Genomic DNA, 18,142 nt, shown 5'->3' with positions numbered 1-18,142 from the left:
AACAAGAGTTAGTCCAGTGCATTACACATTATACAGAAGTACTGTGAATAAAGACTAAGATATTCTATTTTAGACACTACTTGAACATACCAAGACACTTAAGTGTTACAAATTTATGCAACCAAAAGGAAAGAATAGCAGTTAACATACTAAAAAATACTGTGTCCGGCTGGATGAAGAAGGCTTGCTACTTATGCGGTTAACTGATTATTATTATTTTTAAAGTTTTACAGTGTAATTAGTTTTCTTTTCCAATGATGTTGTAATTATTTTGTCTTTAGTACAGGTTTTACTGTGTGGCTGAAAAAGCAAACCATAAACTATCTTTTGAGTCTGCTCAAAAACAAACAAACAAACAAAATCATCCCCCCTCCCACCAAAACTTGAGAGATTTGCTAAGGTTACACCAAAAATGCATACATACAATGTTCTAACCAAAGTCAGTTTTGTCAGTGTTAGCCAAATTTACTTTTTTGTTTTTGAAGCTGCTAGAAGGACAAAATAATTACAAAATTCACCAACTTATATGCTCTTCCCCTTCCACCCCCCAACTTGTGTTATTTTAAAGCAGTAACTCATGGTATTAGTCTCGTACTCTAATCAATTCGTTGAGTATGCTTCAATTTACATTTGGATACTCAGAATTCTTTGCAAGTGTAGCTAAAACTTGACAAGATATGGCTGACCATACTTTAAGTGGAAAAAAAAGCCTGGTCAAACCTAATAAATCCTTTTAACCCTCGGATGTTTTGTGACTTTTGCTCTATGTGCTTTTACAACAAGAACACTGAAGGTACATTATGGCAACACCCAAAACAACCTCAAATAAAAACATCGCAAATAACCATTTTATGTTAAAGACTATGAAGCAAACATTTTGATTTTGTGAAGACATGGTTTATTGCCTTATTCTATGTTATAGCTGGAAATTGAGACTTTTGAGTTAGATTTGACACAGGAATATATTTTCTTTGAAAGATTGTTTGACAAAGTGTATCTCAGCTCTGTTTTGGTGCCATCTGGTCTTTCCCTGTATTCACAAGATTACTCATTCCCTCACCCCCCAAGTCACCACTGCAGTCCAGTTAAAACCCAGTGAAGTCAAAGGAGTGTCTTCAATGTACTCATCGGGTTTTCGGTTGTGACCCGATGGACTAGTATAAAAGCTGGAGGAAACGGTTATTTACATGGACCCTTCGACTGTAAGGTGACTGAACAGGAATAGTTGTGTCTCCAAAAGCACAGTGGGCCATATTTTAATAGGATGTCAAAGTCAAATGCTTTTAAATCTAAGAGATATAGGAGAACACATATTGGATAAAGCTCAAACCTTTTGAATCTAACAAGTGCACTCAAGCTCCAGCATCTATTAAAGTAAATTATCCCCCTCTAAGAAATACAAAATGAGTAAGTGCTTCCCTTCCCCTTCTGTAAAGCTTTCTGGACTCATTACACAATCCAGATAATCAGAAAAGAAAAATAGTTTGCTCAGTTTGACAAGCAAAATTGGCTCATCATCACTGGAAATTGTCATGATGTACGTTACCAAGACATCATTAAGGAAACATGAGTAAAACACCTTTTATTCACACTTTACAAAAAAACCCAAAAAAACAAACAGAAAAAAAATAACACTACGCATTAAGTCTACTACAGCAATACTACCAGCATTTCAATGTACTGATTATAAACTGGACATGTTTGGTGTTTTCACAACTAAAACCAAAACAAAATAACCCCAAGAGATCAGGTCCCAGACAAGGATTCAAGATCAAAATTTCTCCTATTGAAATTTTAAAATGTACACTTTACATATCCAAACTGTTAGTAATGTTTACTTTCAGCTTAAAACTGAATTGTTTGAGCACACTTATGTGCTTACCAATTTCTAATAAAATTTTGAATCATTATTACCAATCCACTCATATATATAAAAATTCACAATATTTAGAAAGTTATAATGCTCAGTGTCCTTTTGCTTCCCTGCCCGCAGCTGAAACAAAAGCTGTTTAAGACCAAGCTCTCTGTCTCCACTTTTTTTTTTTTTTTTTTTACATTGATTATTTAAGTTGTATTAGTTTAAGGAGATAACTTCTCTCTTTTAGGATACAAATACACAAGTTAAATTTGTAAGCTTTTATATACTTGGCTTCATGACACAAATGGCACTGAGGGTATACTACAACTTTAGTCTTGACACTTTAAAGTAAGACTTGGTCACTTTAAAAAATGATCTGAAGAATTGTCTTTGGGACCTGTTTTGAAAACGCATTTATTTTTACACTGCTTCATCAATAGAAAATGTAAGGTTGTTAAGTATTTTTTTCTTTAAGGAATTACACTTTCTGAAACTGAGGAACACACTTAAACTAAGGAGAATTCACATGATAATTCTTAGTGGGAAAAAGAGCACTGTGCAATGACACTGAAAGAAGCAGTGCATGGGTATTAGAAGCTAGAAACTGTGTACCCATAACCTGAACATGTTCAAAGAGTGTGATATCCAATGCTTCACAAAGGAAAAAAAAGATGCCACAGCTTATACAAAAGTATTTTCATAAAATTTTCACAAGTGTTAACATTATTTAAAAAAATAAAAGAGGATGCACAGGCTCTCTCTGCATGCACAGGCAGTGCTAGTTGAGAACAAATTTAAGCAGGCACAGTGGAGATAGAACAAGTATTTAAAACAGAAACAAGCTGTACACAGTTATCCCTAAATTTTACTTCAAAAGTTAGAGATGAGAAAAATATCTGAGTGTATACGCATCAGCAATAACTTTGAATGCATACAGGTTTACTTATATTCACTGCTTAGCTTATCTGTTCTGCGAGAACACTATGCTTTTCTCTTTTTTAAATCAGAAATCAACAGAAAGTATTTAGTTATCTCTGTAAGATACTAAGATTTTATAGATTTGGATTTTAAAAGCAACGTTCTCAATTGAACATAAAAAGTAGTACAAAAGGGCTAACAAAACCCTAACAGTGCAAATCGTTAGCAGAGAAAACCTGTGACAACCTCTTTTACAAGCTGGCCTTTATAACACATGAAAACAGATAAAAATTTAGCCTTAGTTTACAATACAATCATTTTCCAAATCTGATTTTTTTTTTTTTTTAAAGTACAAAATCTCATAAATCAGGTTTTCTGTTGTTCATATACAATCAATAAAGGCTAAATTCAAATTCTATATTTTACAAACAAGTCTGAAAAAGCAGGGAGTGAAGTACGGAAGAATGTTCTGTGGATGTTCCTACTGGCCTCAAAAAAGTAGTGCTACAGATAACTGTGCAAAGAGAATATACTGTATAACAATTCCCTATTTCAAGGCATGAAAATGTCACGTTGGATAAAAGAAACAGGAAGGTTAATTGTAACGTATTAAAGAAAGGTGCAAATGCACCAATCACTGTTGAACAGTATACAAAGTATATTGGGCTCAGAATTGTGTCTGTTGATAGCACCTGGCTTTTACTATGTCTTTAGCAAATAATTAGATTTAAGATTAAGATTATTAAGAAAAAAAAAATCCCTGTTGGCCATACCTCACTCCTCTATATTCAGATTTTACAATTGTACAAGTTAGATTGAGGTTGCCCTCTAAAATGTACTTAACTACCTCCTGCCAGGGAGATGGATTCCATTTACAGGAGGCAGGAAAGGCAGCAAAAGCTCCAGTTGTGCAAAAAGTGAGAAGTGGTCAGAAGGGATGAGCGGATGCGGACAACCACTTATATTGTTCTCTATTAACCAATGATGATCCAAAGGTCCAAGAATGCCAAGTATGTTTAGCTGAGGTTTAGAATAGAAGATGTAGTCAATAATACCCTAAAACGAGAATAGAAATAACATTATTAGTGTGTAACCTTTATCCAAGTTATTATTATTATTATTATTTATTTATTTTTTTTAAAAACAAATGTGAGTTTAGGATTAGGAGTAACTGAAATGCTACCATTCCTTCTCCACAGTATACCATCAGTTTAGGAGGCTTATATTTCCTGTCCTGTCCCAATACAGATTAGGGAAACAAAGAACAAGTCCACTTCATGTCATTCATGCTCTGCTTTTGCAGGTTGTCACTTCCAACCTCCCACAAAGCTTCAAATCACACTTCTGATTTTGAAGAAGGAAGCAGCCCTCTGTTTGCTCATGCCAAGGGTACACTGACAGCTTTCCAGTAACGGTGTAGATTGCTTCCTTGGAATTGGCAGCTTAACTGCCTGTGTTCTACTACTTCATTTAGCATGGAGTATTAAAATACATCACATATATATATGAAAAGAAAACAACTCCATCTCTTGCAAATCTACTACAAGATCCTAACACAAAAAAAGGATGACTTAGCTACTGGAGTGCTCAACATTTCAATGTCCAAGAAACCATGTTTTAAATATAAGTTCAGCAAATCTGCTGTTAGCTATCTAAACATTAACTTCTTTGTTAAACAATTAACATGAATTGCTCTAATAAAACTTCAGATAGGAAACTTTTTCAAAACAGCAGCAAAGTTTTTTACCTTGAAATCAAATGTGTAATTTGTATAAGGCATTAGACCATTCTCATAGGCACTCTTCAACTTGAAACCATGTGTAATTCTTCCGTTTGTTGTTCCATTTTTTCCATTACAGCTGAAGTTGGTAAGACTTTCATTGTATCTCAGTTCCTTGAAATCTTTGTGGTTTGTTTCCACTCCACCAGTACTCAAATACTCAACAACACCTGACAGGAGAGACAAACACACAGGAAGGTATTAACAAGCATTCAGCATGTAAATGTGTGTGGATTACTCTGAGTTCTATATGCAATTTTCTGCTTTATATAAGGAAACCCTTAACAAGTACACAATACAGTCAGCAGTTCTTATAAAATACTGTGAGACAATGTATACACGTATCTAGAGCAACTGTCACCTAGAACAAAGAAACATTCATTGATTAGAAAAACTTGAACATTAGTAAGAATAATTTGACTCAAGAAATGAAGACAAAAGAGGTGGAAGTAAAATTCCAGGTAGGTGCTAGGTAGGCAACTTCTTCTTGTCTCCATGCACAAATCTTAGCTTTCAACATTCCAAGACTAAAATGCTGCCAAAAAGACCAGTTCCATAACACTACTTCAGCTAAAGTTCACTTGAAAAGAGGGCACAAAGCAAATTAGACAGATATCTGTCTTGGAAAACTACAGTTGTGCTCCTTTTCAGGAGAGGTGTGTTAGAGTTCTGGAAGGTAAAGGAGATGACTAACTGTTCTGAAGAGACACATGAACTGGCCATTGCAATAAGCACCAGCTTGCTTTCTTGTGATCATATTTAAAAAGAACAAACTAAACAAAAATCCCACACACTTCCAGCACTCTGAGCAGTAACCACTCATATCAACTCTAGCAGACGTTAACAGTTGACAGAGGCCAGAAGGAAGGCAGACCAAGAATGAAGATTACTATATTTAATAATTAGCAGCAAGAAAGAAGGATGGCTCTTGAGTTCAGTACTTGAATTGGGTACCTGAGAAAGAGTAAAGAAGCGGTTCACTGAATCTGTTATTTCCTTGCACTTTATAAAGTTGCCACAAAATCATAAAAATTAGCACAATAGTAAAGAGCTATGAAGAATTCCTTTCTGGTAGGAGATATATTGAATTTTAGGAGTCCTAAAACATCTGAGCTGCAGAAAATGACTATAAGGATGCAACTTTAAAGAGAAGAACATGTATTTTCACACTTAAAGTAATAAGAATAAATAAAAAACCAACAACCCCCAATTATCGCTAACATACTAACATTTCCAGTTATGTTGGAAGACATTTTCTTCCTTTCCATTCCTGTTTAAGATAACAATCAAAATGATCCTGAAAGACAAGACAGAACTACACTACTGCATAGACAATAAAAGTCACTCACAAAAGAAGCAGTTCCTATCTTTTTTCCTTCCTTAGTACCTTTAGAGCTTGTAATATGAAACAATGTGTTAGCTGGGTTGCAATTTCCTCTAAAAATTGAGACCTTAGAATTTAAATTGTTACAGAAAAATAATAAAACAGTGCTCTTACCAGAGTCTGGCAGAGAATTCAGATCGGCACACAGTACAAGTGGAATGGTTCCATGTTCTCCCGAAACACCAGGCTTGAGAGTACGGGAAGCTTTATCAATAATGTTCTTTACCTCAGACAGGAACATCATAGTCTGAACTAGCTTCACGTCAGAATAATCTGGGTCCCAATGCATATGTGCATTAGCAACAAGAACTAGCTGCTTTTCCATCCCAAGATGTGGTTTTCCAGCTAAAATTTAAAATTGATTATTTACTTTATGTGGTCAGCAACAGAAATGTTATCATCTTTAACTGTGTTGAATTTTATACAAGACATTTTAGTGGAAGAAAAATACCAGTTGCTTGAAGACAATTCATACCATTTAGTTTAAGATGGCTATACAACTCCTCTTAGATCTAGTAAGTGTTTTAGTTGATCCTAAGCATTAGGAATAATTTTATTTCACACTGAAGACCATTAACAGACTATCACTCTAATGTTTATGTATTTAGAAATGCCACTATCACCATAAATAATAGATAACCACACTAACAGAAAACTACTGTAGTTTTAAAAATTAAAACAGTTTTCCTCAGGTTATCTGTGAGTGCAAACAAGCTCTGCCCGTATCTTACTAGGCAATGAGCTCTGCGTTTTAAAGTTACTCACATTGTTAGCTACCTACTTAGAATTACTTCTTAAAAACCTTGTTAGAATGTGAACTAAAATCATACTTGGATAAACATAAACGTTGAATAGGTACCCACTGAGGTACTTATAAAGCCAACTTACATCTCATAAATTAAGGAATGGCAGGGCAGAACAAGTTGGGTTTAAGCATAACATTGAAGAAAACAAACTAAAACGATGCAGATACATGAACCTGGAAAACCCAACTACTATCAACTGATTCTCTGATACCTGTACATCTCTCCAAGCAAAGTCCATCAAAGCAAAATAGTACAAGTGAAGCTACAAATAAAAAAAACCCAACAACTAACTCATCCTTTGAATAATACACCTTTTCTTCAATTTCTCTTTGGAAATAAGTTTGTCTGGGCATACAGTGTATGAACAAACTCATCTGTAGGATCTGGTTTCTGTTTTACTGTAACAAAAGTCCATTTTTTTAATTTATAAAATACAATCATTTCAAAAATTAAGCTAGATAGGACTTACATGACATTTCTATCAATTCTTTTCGCAGTTCTAATAATACAGCAACTCCAATGTTATCTTTTGTCATAACTCTGTTCAACATAGCTTCTGAACCTTCTGAGTTTGCCATAGCTAGTTGATTGAACTCAACGGTATGTTTTTGAACCAAAGTAAATCTGAAAGAAGAACATTATATGTGATTTCTTCAGTAAACAGATATCAAAGGAAATGATATAGATAATTCTCCTTTTAATTAAAGCTCAAACATTTATGATGAGAAAGTCTCAGCCTATAACATAATTTCATAAAAATCCTAAACTGAAATCAAAGGATAAAAAAAAAATGCTAGGAAAACTGTAAGATATTAAGCTGATTTTAAATTTAAGTATTTATTTTATTTTTAAAAAGAGAAAAATATAGAATAGGAGCTCTTGTTTTTGATTCTCCATGAGATTCTAGTTCAAACTTGCAGGTTTAATAGAGTGACTGAGTAATTGTTTTTTGGCACCTACATTTACTTGTGAACACAAAGGAATGGAAGCAGAAGGAAGGAAAACTATTACTGTCATATCCAAACAGTTGTACAAGTATAATACAACGAGTAACTATTGCAGCTCTTATATGATGTCTTAATATCATTGCTCACTCCTAAAAATAGGTGCATTCTTTTCCCCTCCTTTCTCAGAAGATAAATGCATCAGAAAAGTCAGTCATCTGACCCCTTACTTCAGCAATTTTGATTACCTATCCATTTAATTAAAACAAAAAAAAAAAAAAAGGAAAAAGCATTTGCTTCCTTCTAATTATTAACACCTACCAGTAGTGTATGAAGTGTAACTTAGTGAAGTCCTAACCTGTTTTGTTCCAATAGAAGAAAATTTCAACTTCAGCAAAAATTCAGGATAAAATTCTCCATTGCTAGTTATGCACAAAAAGATTTCTCCTGTACAAACTACTCCTTCTAGAGATTGGAATGCTCCATAACAAACATTGAACAGCTACAGAAAGGGTGACTAATGCCAAGTTGTTTTGACTGTAGAATGACACAAGAAATTGTGTGAAAAAGAGCAAGACACAATAGAAGGCTTTACAAAACCTATCACTTACTTTTCTGTTTTGAAAAATATTGCACAACCATCAACATGTTTTCTTTCCTGTTCTGACATTGTCCTAGCTCTGGATTTTGGACTGAAGAATCCATTATAGCCACGTTCTTTCAATTCTACCAGGAAAAAACTGTAGTACTGTTCAGTTTCAACCTCCTATAGAGTCAGAATAGAGCACAGCATGAATGTACGATAACAAAATACACAGGACTGTTATTATTTAGACTTGAAGTTTAAATCATTTTCAAATTAGATTAGAAAAAAACAAACACACATAAGAATCAAGTATATCGCAGAATGTAAATTTGAGAGCAATATTCCTATTTTAAGAAAATAGAATGAATTTCTGTAATCCACAGAGTTATGATTATCTTAAGCCTTTTATTTGAAAATGTGTCAATTATACCCCCACATACACATGTACACACAAAGACACCCCCACATACATTTCTTTGATCAGCAGCTGCTGGTTCACATTCCAACTGTGTGGGCTGAAAAGCATTCTTTTGATGTCAAGCAACAAATACTGCTCTAAACACCCTTTCTTTTTTCTTTTGTTTTCAGATGGTTTTGAAAACAGACCATTTACTGTAAATATAGTTAACATAGAGAAACCAGTAGATGAGAATACAAAAGGAAAAGAAATAGCAGCATATCTTTTACCTGAAGACTTATGATGTCGGCATTACAGCTCAGGATTTCCTGCATAATGGCTTTTTTTCTGTATTCCCAGTTCAGTGCCCAAGATGGACAATAGCCATACAACTGCCGGGTAGCATATTTATCACAAAGTACGTTGTAACACATGACAGAGAACAAGGCTGTGGATAAATAATGTTACTTACACACTGATGTGTTAAGAACAAAAAAAACGCAGTTATATTCTTCACTTTTGTCTTCTGCAGATTTATAAATGCAAGCTTCATTTGCTTCAACCAAAAATTAACACCTGTACTTATACTAAAAAAGCATTTATTAGTCCTTCTGGAAAGATGTTACCTTCAAGTTTGGGCTTCTGGAAGCCATCTACTAACATTTACTTAGTAAACAAAACCAAAACCACCCTTTATATGGATAATGAAATAGACAGCAGACAAATGTACTCCATGCTAAGTGATGCATTACTGTGAAAAGCCTAGAACAAGGTGTTTTGAACATTTAAATTTGCTAGCTATCCTGAAGTTTTTAAGCTCTTGAAATAGACTATTTAAAAATCTATCTTAATATCAGCATGAAATGTAACAGATCCTCATAATTTTGCAGATATACATCAGGGTTAGGAATTTTTCACACAAATAAGTAGTATAGGCAAAACAGTAAGTAAAAAACATCCACCTCTAATTTTCCTCACAAAGCTTACAATTTGCATGTAACGTTAAACATTTGCTTCTCTGTATTTATTTTGAACAGAAGTATTTATTTTTGCTTCTCTGTATTTATTTTTGAACAATTTATTTTTAAGACAGTTCAGGGCAGCATGACAGGTAATCCAGTAGGATGGATATTTGGTTTTGTTTTTAAAAAAGCACTAAGGAATTTGCAGTATGATAATGAGATACTTTACTTGGAAGATTACTGGTAGCTCCTCTCAACAAGGAGGACAACACAGGAGAAGAAAAAAATACAGCTGTTTGAAGATTTAGAAAATGAGGCAACAATCCAAGGCTGACTGGGGGTCAAAGCTCAATCCTTTGAAAACAAATAGGTGAGAGCAAGAGACATATTGCATAACATCATGGTCTTTGAAGTAACCTCCTTGATAAAATCAATAGGGGAAAGTAACGTATGTCAGTCCTGAAACAGAGGACACTGCAATAATTGCAGAATATTTTCAGTCTGCAAATGAATAAAAAGGGCTGTATTTTAGATAATTCATGCAGAAGAAATTAGTAAGCAGATAAATGCATCCTGATTCCCAAGAGCAAGAAACTTGTGGAAGCAGATGATACATAGGGAACTTGAAAGGAAAAAAAAATATCTACCCTTTTGAGAAATTATGACCATGGTCTTCCATTTTTCATTCTTCAACAAATGTTCAATTGAGCCTGTTATAATACAACTATATAACTCATTGTGGACAACAATTTCACTTCCTGGGAAGAGTATGCTCATTAAGAAGAAACTACATCCTAATAGGATCTGAACCAGGTGTTCCAGTTGAGGTAGAACTGCTTCAACTAGCTGCCAGCAATGGTCAGATGATTAATTAATTTAAGTATCAAAAACTTTTCAGCAGATAATAAAGATCAACAGTTTTCATAAAAAGAAATGAAAAGTCCTTGAAGTGTTACAGTACCTGTTGGTCTTGTACGGTCTGGTTCTTGCAACATAATCCAAGATCTTGGAGGCGGTTGCTCTGTTGAAACTATGGAAGTATTTTAAAAATAGAAATACAAGAAGTGATAATCACATTTAATTTATACAGCAGAAATTAATGTTTTAAGAATGATCACTTACTTCTTTTTGCAGTACCTGCCAAATTATCAAGCAAATAGTTCAGTAGCCTTCGTGTCCCATCTGGTTCCTGATAAAGGTTCAGAATATCCTGTGTAAGTGGATTTCCTGCAAACACATTTACAGAAATACTGAAATATGCAGAATCAGTATGAATTTACACATGCACATTTAAAGCCAGCATCTCTGAGAAAAATACTAAATTTACTATGAACTATGAACAAACTTCAAATCTCAAGTCTTCAATCCCACAAACCACAACACGTGCAGCTATTTCTGCTGAATTTAATTGCATTCTCTCTTCTTCTGAAAGCCTGCTCCAAGTGCAGGTGTTGGATCTAACAGCAGGGAGAAATTGGCATGGTACAGTGTGCTGCATCACTTGCAGGCACAAAGCTGATGAGGCAAAAAACACGAGCAACCTGTTTGCTTTGCTTGATGTGAGTGAAGTGTCCACTGTCAGTTTGCCTGTCCTACCCCAATGGAGTCTACCAACTGCTGAACTCATAAAGCTGATCATAAAGGTTTTCATGGACAATGCACGTGGTAATCATCCAGTTTTAAAGGAGGAAGACTTGAGACTTAACAGCATTTGGAGATATTGCTATCGCTCAGTACTCCTGATCTTGCAGGCCCTCATGTGACAATTTCCAATGAAATCAGCAATTTTATAGCAACAATAATTCATACAATTCAGAGAAAAAAGGGAAAAAATATAGCTGCTTGTGTAAACAGCACAATAACCTTTGTACAGCAGTACAAAGCATATACCCCTTTTGGTTAGAGTTCACTATCAATAGCCCACTGCAGACTTAAAGCACTCTTATCTGATTCCTGTGCAAGCAACAGAAAGCTTCCTCTCTGCAGAAAGGAGGAAGACTCTTTACATTTGGAGTGTTTGACCCAAGGAGCTCTTCTCTTAATCACTAAATAACAACATTTATAAGAGTGAAGTAGCTAAGTAGTGAGTAGCATCTGGGATTGCTATTCAGTAACATTTTATGAATCAGCAGTCTACAGCCATTACATCTCAGGAGTGATATCATTAAACAAAGCACGGATACCAAGAAAAAGTAGTAATACCTTTCAGACCCAAAGTCTGTAACTGGAACAGTTTTCCCAGCTCAAAAGGTAAAACTCGTAACAGGTTGTTATTTAAATGTAGTTCCCTGTAGACAGAGTAAGAATCATATAGGGCTGAAAACAAACCAAAGTTTGTCTTCAGCAACCTATAGTACAGGAGATTTAACTAAAAAGAAACAACATACTAGCAAACCACAATACTCAAAAAGAAAAAAATTGAAGACTAAACAGCAATAGTTAGGGAAATCCTGCTGTACTCACACACACACAGACAGAATATGTATTACATTGAAGTAAAGAGGAAAGCAGCTGTTTGGCAAGTTCATCTTAAAAAGTCAGGAATTTTGTAAACATTAACAATTATGAAAGCATTTAATAACTACAAGTGATCAAGTAGTAACAGCTCTGACAAACCACACCATAAAACAGTTCATCTATGATTAAAAGCCAAATAAAGGAAAATTAAAACCCAGAAAACAAATAAGCAAAAAATAAATGAAGTACCATGACAGCACTACTAGAGCTATGACATTATCATGTTAGTACACAGTTAAAATTCTTTTTGGTTAAGGTCTCTCATGAATACTGGTTTGCACTTTACATGGAGTAGGGAAAAGCGGAGTGCATGCCTCAGGTAATTTAATTCTTTCCACTAAGCTTCTTTCCTTTGACACATAAGGAAAGGTAAGTGCATACTGATCTACTGTGTACAAGTTTCCAGACACAAAGAAATAGTTGATCTGTCTCTGGCCAACAAATAGTAATTTTCTGTTGTTTCTGTAACTTCAGCATTAGGATGAAATACATGCTTTTTACCTTCCAAAAAGCAAAATAAATACAGGAACAGGTCTGGATTCTGATATCCCAATCAACTGGGCAGACAGAATGGACTTGTGAGCAAGCTTTTCAATTTCTTAAAAGCATTCCAAGCTAAGAGGTGAAGACTTTCCTTAAAATTTTCAATATAAAGTTGCTACTTCAAAGTGTTTTCACCTTGGTGTCTAGAGACTCAAAAATTATTCGGGGAGGGAACGACACCAAACCTGGATGCCAAGAATTATGTTACTGCCTTTAGATTTCTACAAGACAGCACTCAAAGCAAAGAGAAACATTTCTTCTCCGAGCCTTGTATTTCAAAAGTAAATTCTACACAGTTCTTCCCTAACAGTGATTTCCAAAAAAATTCTCAGTTTAACTGCATATTTAGAAACCTTGGTAAAAATGAAGTCGCTTGTTTCACAGATACTCTGGTGTGTGGAATAGCAGAAGATAAGGGAGGGGACTTTCTTTTTGATTGACTGGGTTATCTAGAAATGTTAAATCATTACTCATCTGATTGCCAGACTATATAATACAACTGGTCACCTGTTTTGTAGTTACTTCTTTGTTTGTTTTGAATATAAAATCTCACAGATGAAAGCACATATTTTAGACAGAAACTCAGAAGCCCACTGTGTCATTATACAGTTTCTAAGTATGAACAATAAACATGGCAGGTAAATAAGGAGACAATATATTATTTAAAACAAAATATTCCCAATGGTCCTCAGCACTTCCATGGACGTTTGAGACTTAAATGGATATCATTTTTTAGAGATAATATTCAATAAGACATTAAAAGGCTACTAATTTATTCTTTAGGAAGGTACCTTGTCCATTAAGAGCTTTTCAAAGCACTGCCGAAGTCTAAAAAAAGTTAGATTATGTATGAAGTGTAAAAAATACAGCTAAATTCCTTTAGTGAAAAAATAGCGGGATGGAAGAATGGCATAAAAGTAAGTATCATTACATTTTCTCTCTTGGATGAAAGGATTATTTTCTCTAATAAGCTTTGCCTCCTGGAACCCCTCCTTTACACAGCAAAGATGATAACAGCAAATTCCACTAGTTCTTTCAAGCATATCAAGAGAATCTGTTTTAGATCTGAGCTTTTCAAGGTAATATGTTAGAATGTTTTTTTTTCTCCTCTTTCCCCAAAGATCAGAAATCTTACTGCTCTCTCTGACACCTCTTTCTTGAGTACCTGCAGCAAAAACAGAGATGCAATGAGTCTTGGGTGAGCTTTGCCATACAGACCAAAAACAGAGCTCCAGATGTGAGAGTTTGAAGACCTGTTATCAATTCTAATGCGTGAGAGCACAAATTATTTCTGTGGCTCAGGGTATTAGCAATGCCCAGTGTTGAATTACCGTTAGTTTGAACAACTTCCCAGAACTTATGGGAAGCGTCAGCAGTAAGAGCTAGCCTGAAACATAAAACTACAGCACAACTGAGACCTGCAGAGCGCTATCACACAGGATGCACTTACGGATTTTTCTTCACTTTCACCACAGTGAAAAGAAATCATGGATCAGCTGCAATTACTGAGGACAGAGAGAGTGCAGTGGATTAATGCACTAGCTTTTCACGTCTAGAGGTCTGGATTCAATTTCTATGTTTATATCACAAACAGAAAACTGGATTGATCCTAGGCCTTGGCTACACATTTCACATTCACAAGATTTAGCATTCTCTACTTGGAAGAGGTTTAGGACTTGGAAGAGAGCTGAAACTTCATAAAGTTAGAATAAATTGGGAAAAATATTGTGAAGATAGCATAGTATCTCTGGACTCTGCTGATGACTCTATGGGGCTATTCTAACTTAATGTCATGAATATTAATTTTACAGCAACATTTCAGAAAGAAGGAAAAAGATTGATGAAAATAAAATAATGCTGATGAAATGAAAAGATTAATTTGAAAATATTCCAGGATTTAGGATTACTAGCTCATGTTATCTAAAGAATGGATAAAGGAGAGAAGAAAATTACTAATAACTGCTTTTAATTGGAGTAGTAATGCAAAACATTAAAAATAAAATACAAAAGAACAAGCTATTTCAATTCTGATAACAACTACACAACACACTACAAAGGAGAGCTGCCAATTATATTCTAAAAAGTACGGTTCCTTTACTCAACCACCAAGACTGAGACTTAAAGTACTTTGGAATTTGAGCTTTTAGTACCAATTTAATTGGCTAGTTTAATCCTCTCCAACAGAGTGGACTTCTCTAAAGTAGAATAAAATGCAGTGACATATTTATGTACAAACTTGCTTTGCTTCCAGTTTTATTGAAGCTGTCCTGGCAGTCCATTTCTCTATTTTCTTTCTTTACTTCCACTAAAATTTGAATTACTTGTAGACTCAGTGTTTTCTGGTTTTGAGAAAGTTGGCCATAAACATCTTCAAAATTAAAAGTAGTTACGTCAATTACTTGTAACTATCTAATAAAACTAAAGATAAGGCTCTTCTTTTGGGTCAAGGGTAAAAGAGTGTTGCCTGTAAATATTTACCTTTATATGTCATTTACATATTTACATAACAATGTATTGTAAAGTGAAATGCTGCAGCCTTAATTATAATGTAAATATTCATCACTATTCATGTTTGAGGTATCATTCCATGCAAACTTTGTGCATTTTCACATTGTAAAATTAAGTGGAAAAAGTTGCATATAGTACTTTTTTTCCCCCTCTTCGATTTGCATAGGAATGCAGCTACTTGAGAGTAAATGTAGGAAGGAGATGATGTTAGAAAAACTGCAGTAGTTACAAAACCAAGAGAATAAGAACTATTATTATTAGAAATAATTACTAAAGATGAATAAATAGGAAGAATAGTAGTTAGCATGACTGTGAATGTTTAATCGGACCTTCTTCCTACTTTCCTATGAGACAAAGGCAATTGTTTGTGCATCAGCATTTCTTAGAGAAGAATTCCACATAAAGATTTGTAAGAGTTTGAAAAGAGATGCATAAGAGAGGAAACCTTACTTGGAAAGATATAAAATGGTTGACTATTATCAAACTGAGCGCTTCCAGAGCTCATAATGAACTGTTATACACTGGAACAGAATATCACAGAAAATCCAGCACTGCTATAAACTGCAAAGATTATAGCAAGTGTTCAGGGGGACAGGTAAAGAGTCAGGAAGGGGATATTTATTTATCCTTTCTGTTGACTAGAACATCAATATTATGCCAAAACCCAAGCTGTTTCTATAAGATAACAGGAGTTAAAATTGTTCAACTGCTAAAACTTACATACCTGAGTGACACCATGTTTCCGAGCTCTGCTGGTAAACTGCGGATTTTGTTAGAGGACAGGTCCAGATACACCAGATTGTGAAGCTTGGCAATGTCTGAAGGAATACGGGATAAGGAATTGTCACTGAGATGCAAAGCTGTCAAATGGGTCAGTGTCCACAACGATGAACTTAAGCTTCTCACTTTCCCTGTGGAAGGAAGGTGAAGGAAAAAAATAAAAATCCATTAATCATTGATTATATAAATCCAAAGAAATTCAGCACTGTACATGAGAATTTAAAGTGTTGCCAGGGACACTTAGATTGTTTTTCTCCCAATCCATACTTAAATTTTGAGCATCTGTCTTTCTCAAGTCCCATACAAAACAGACATTTACTAACTGACCATGTATTCAATAATTAATAGATGTTTAAGAAATATTTGTCTTACAGGTTATATTTGGGGTGAAAGATTCTTCAGTTTGCCCCTTATTTCTGTGTAACATCTTTCAAACCCAAAGTCTTTATTCTGTGGCATTAATCCAGCCAAGAACAGACAGAAGTACTATATTTGGGGTGACTAAAATGCTTCGTTAAGAACATGGATTTCCATCTGGTATTCAACCAAAAGCTGCATAAATTATTGCCAGAGATTTAAAAAAAAAAGGTATAATTTTCGTATAAACTGAATGGTGGAAACATGGATTTGTGTTATAGAATCAAGATTCTTACACTGCTGCATGTGAGCAATGTGAGATATAATCAGAAGAAGGTCTCAAAATATTTTCTCTCTCCAAGACTTTTTTTTTGGAAGAGCTCTTTTCATTTACAAGTCATCTAACTGTGCCAATGGCATTAGAAGAAGGGTACCAACGTCAATTTCTCCAAGGTGGAAAAAGTTTTGAAAGCCTTTTAAAAGACCACCATTTAACTAGGTTTCTGCACCTGCAACCTTCAGGTAAGAAATGCCCATGTAAAGGCATGTAGCACTTGAATCAAGAAATGGATTCAGCGATCTGGACAGAAAGAATGACTCTTCTCAGTTCGAACTACTTGTATTCTACAAATTTCTGTATTAGACAGTCAGTCATTTAGAAATACCATGTCAGTTTTTGCAGTCTCATGAAGAAATTCCATATTTAATCAAAATTACAGCCTAAATTTGCATCACTAGAAAATCTGCTGGATGTGATAACCTACAACACTGCTGTGCAACGTGTGAAGACCTTTAATAAGTCAAAAGGTCAAGCCTCAGTTTTTTATTCCTTCTTCCAGTGGAAGCTGGGTATCAGTTTACCACAGGTGAATGTACCACACTGAGCATACAACTTCTCTCCTATCATTCTTTCACGTTCCCTAGATTTCTTGTTCAAGCCTGTACTACGACACAGGCTATTCATAAATAGCAATGAGATTGTAACTCAGTTACAATCAGTTACTCAGATTCCTCAGTTTCTTACCACTTATTTCCAACTCCGCCCAGTGTGATTTCTTTCCGTTGGCTGCTTCCTCTGAGGACATAATTGTGTACATCCTCCGTGGATCAGGTGGATCGTACTTTTCCTTGGGCATTCCTGTCAAGATAAAGAGACGAAGAATGAATTATGATGTTTTACATGGTGAATTATTTGAAAGGTAGTTTCCATTTCTCAGTTAAATATCTTTTCAGACGTTCACTCCAAACACGTCTCAAAACTTAAAGACAACTTGTGACCATTTATAAACTTTACTGAATGGGAAAGCCTGCTCTAAAAATAGATGAGCTCAGATTCCCGATGCTCCCAGAATGACAGATGACAATCCCCCTCTACCCTCTGACAACAATTTAACAAAATCTGTAAACCAATATAAAGATTCTGTCCTGACACCTTTCACAAGTATTATGTATTTCACTGTATCCTTCTAAAAACAACCCAACGCATTGCAGTCTCCTTTGCCACCAAATTCTTCCTTGTATAAACTGTGAAGAAAACAGTTGTCTCTAACCTTGTTTATCTACCAGTTCCAAGCTTATTGCAATTCTCAACTCATCGCACAATTCAGAGCATCCAAGAAAAGAACATTTCAAAAGGATCCTCAATTCTTCAAGTCTGCTAAGCAACAGCCTTTTAATCCAAACCTTATCCTACTCCTTTGAATCTGAAAATATTGCATCTAAGGTAGAGATTCCTGCCAGTTTCTTCAGTTAGGCATTTAATGATTACGCTTATCTCCAGTGCAAGAAGGATGTGGACTTGA

General features: G+C 34.8%; 1 protein-coding gene across 5 annotated transcripts in view; it reads right to left on the bottom strand.

Annotated features, from left to right (window-relative positions):
* Nucleotides 1–1,567: 1,567 nt before the first annotated feature.
* Nucleotides 1,568–18,142, bottom strand: part of CNOT6 (CCR4-NOT transcription complex subunit 6) — a 30,583-nt gene continuing 14,008 nt past the window's right edge. For 4 of the 5 annotated variants that reach the window (XM_084535582.1, XM_084535581.1, XM_084535583.1 and 1 more), the window contains 11 exons: nt 17,365–17,478; nt 15,928–16,114; nt 11,838–11,923; nt 10,758–10,862; nt 10,597–10,665; nt 8,964–9,121; nt 8,302–8,456; nt 7,216–7,370; nt 6,055–6,285; nt 4,524–4,726; nt 1,568–3,832 (listed from right to left, as the gene is read on the bottom strand). In XM_084535582.1, coding sequence (XP_084391708.1) covers nt 3,620–3,832; nt 4,524–4,726; nt 6,055–6,285; nt 7,216–7,370; nt 8,302–8,456; nt 8,964–9,121; nt 10,597–10,665; nt 10,758–10,862; nt 11,838–11,923; nt 15,928–16,114; nt 17,365–17,476 — 1,674 coding nt within the window. In that variant the 5' untranslated portion in view covers nt 17,477–17,478 and the 3' untranslated portion in view covers nt 1,568–3,619. The remainder of the gene's footprint in view (nt 3,833–4,523; nt 4,727–6,054; nt 6,286–7,215; nt 7,371–8,301; nt 8,457–8,963; nt 9,122–10,596; nt 10,666–10,757; nt 10,863–11,837; nt 11,924–15,927; nt 16,115–17,364; nt 17,479–18,142) is intronic. The other variant, XM_084535585.1, reaches the window with a different exon arrangement.

Source organism: Aythya ferina (genome assembly GCF_964211825.1).
Source record: "Aythya ferina genome assembly, chromosome: 14".
In the NCBI taxonomy this organism is placed as follows: Eukaryota; Metazoa; Chordata; class Aves; order Anseriformes; family Anatidae; genus Aythya; species Aythya ferina.
This window is presented reverse-complemented; position numbering and strand designations above follow the sequence as displayed.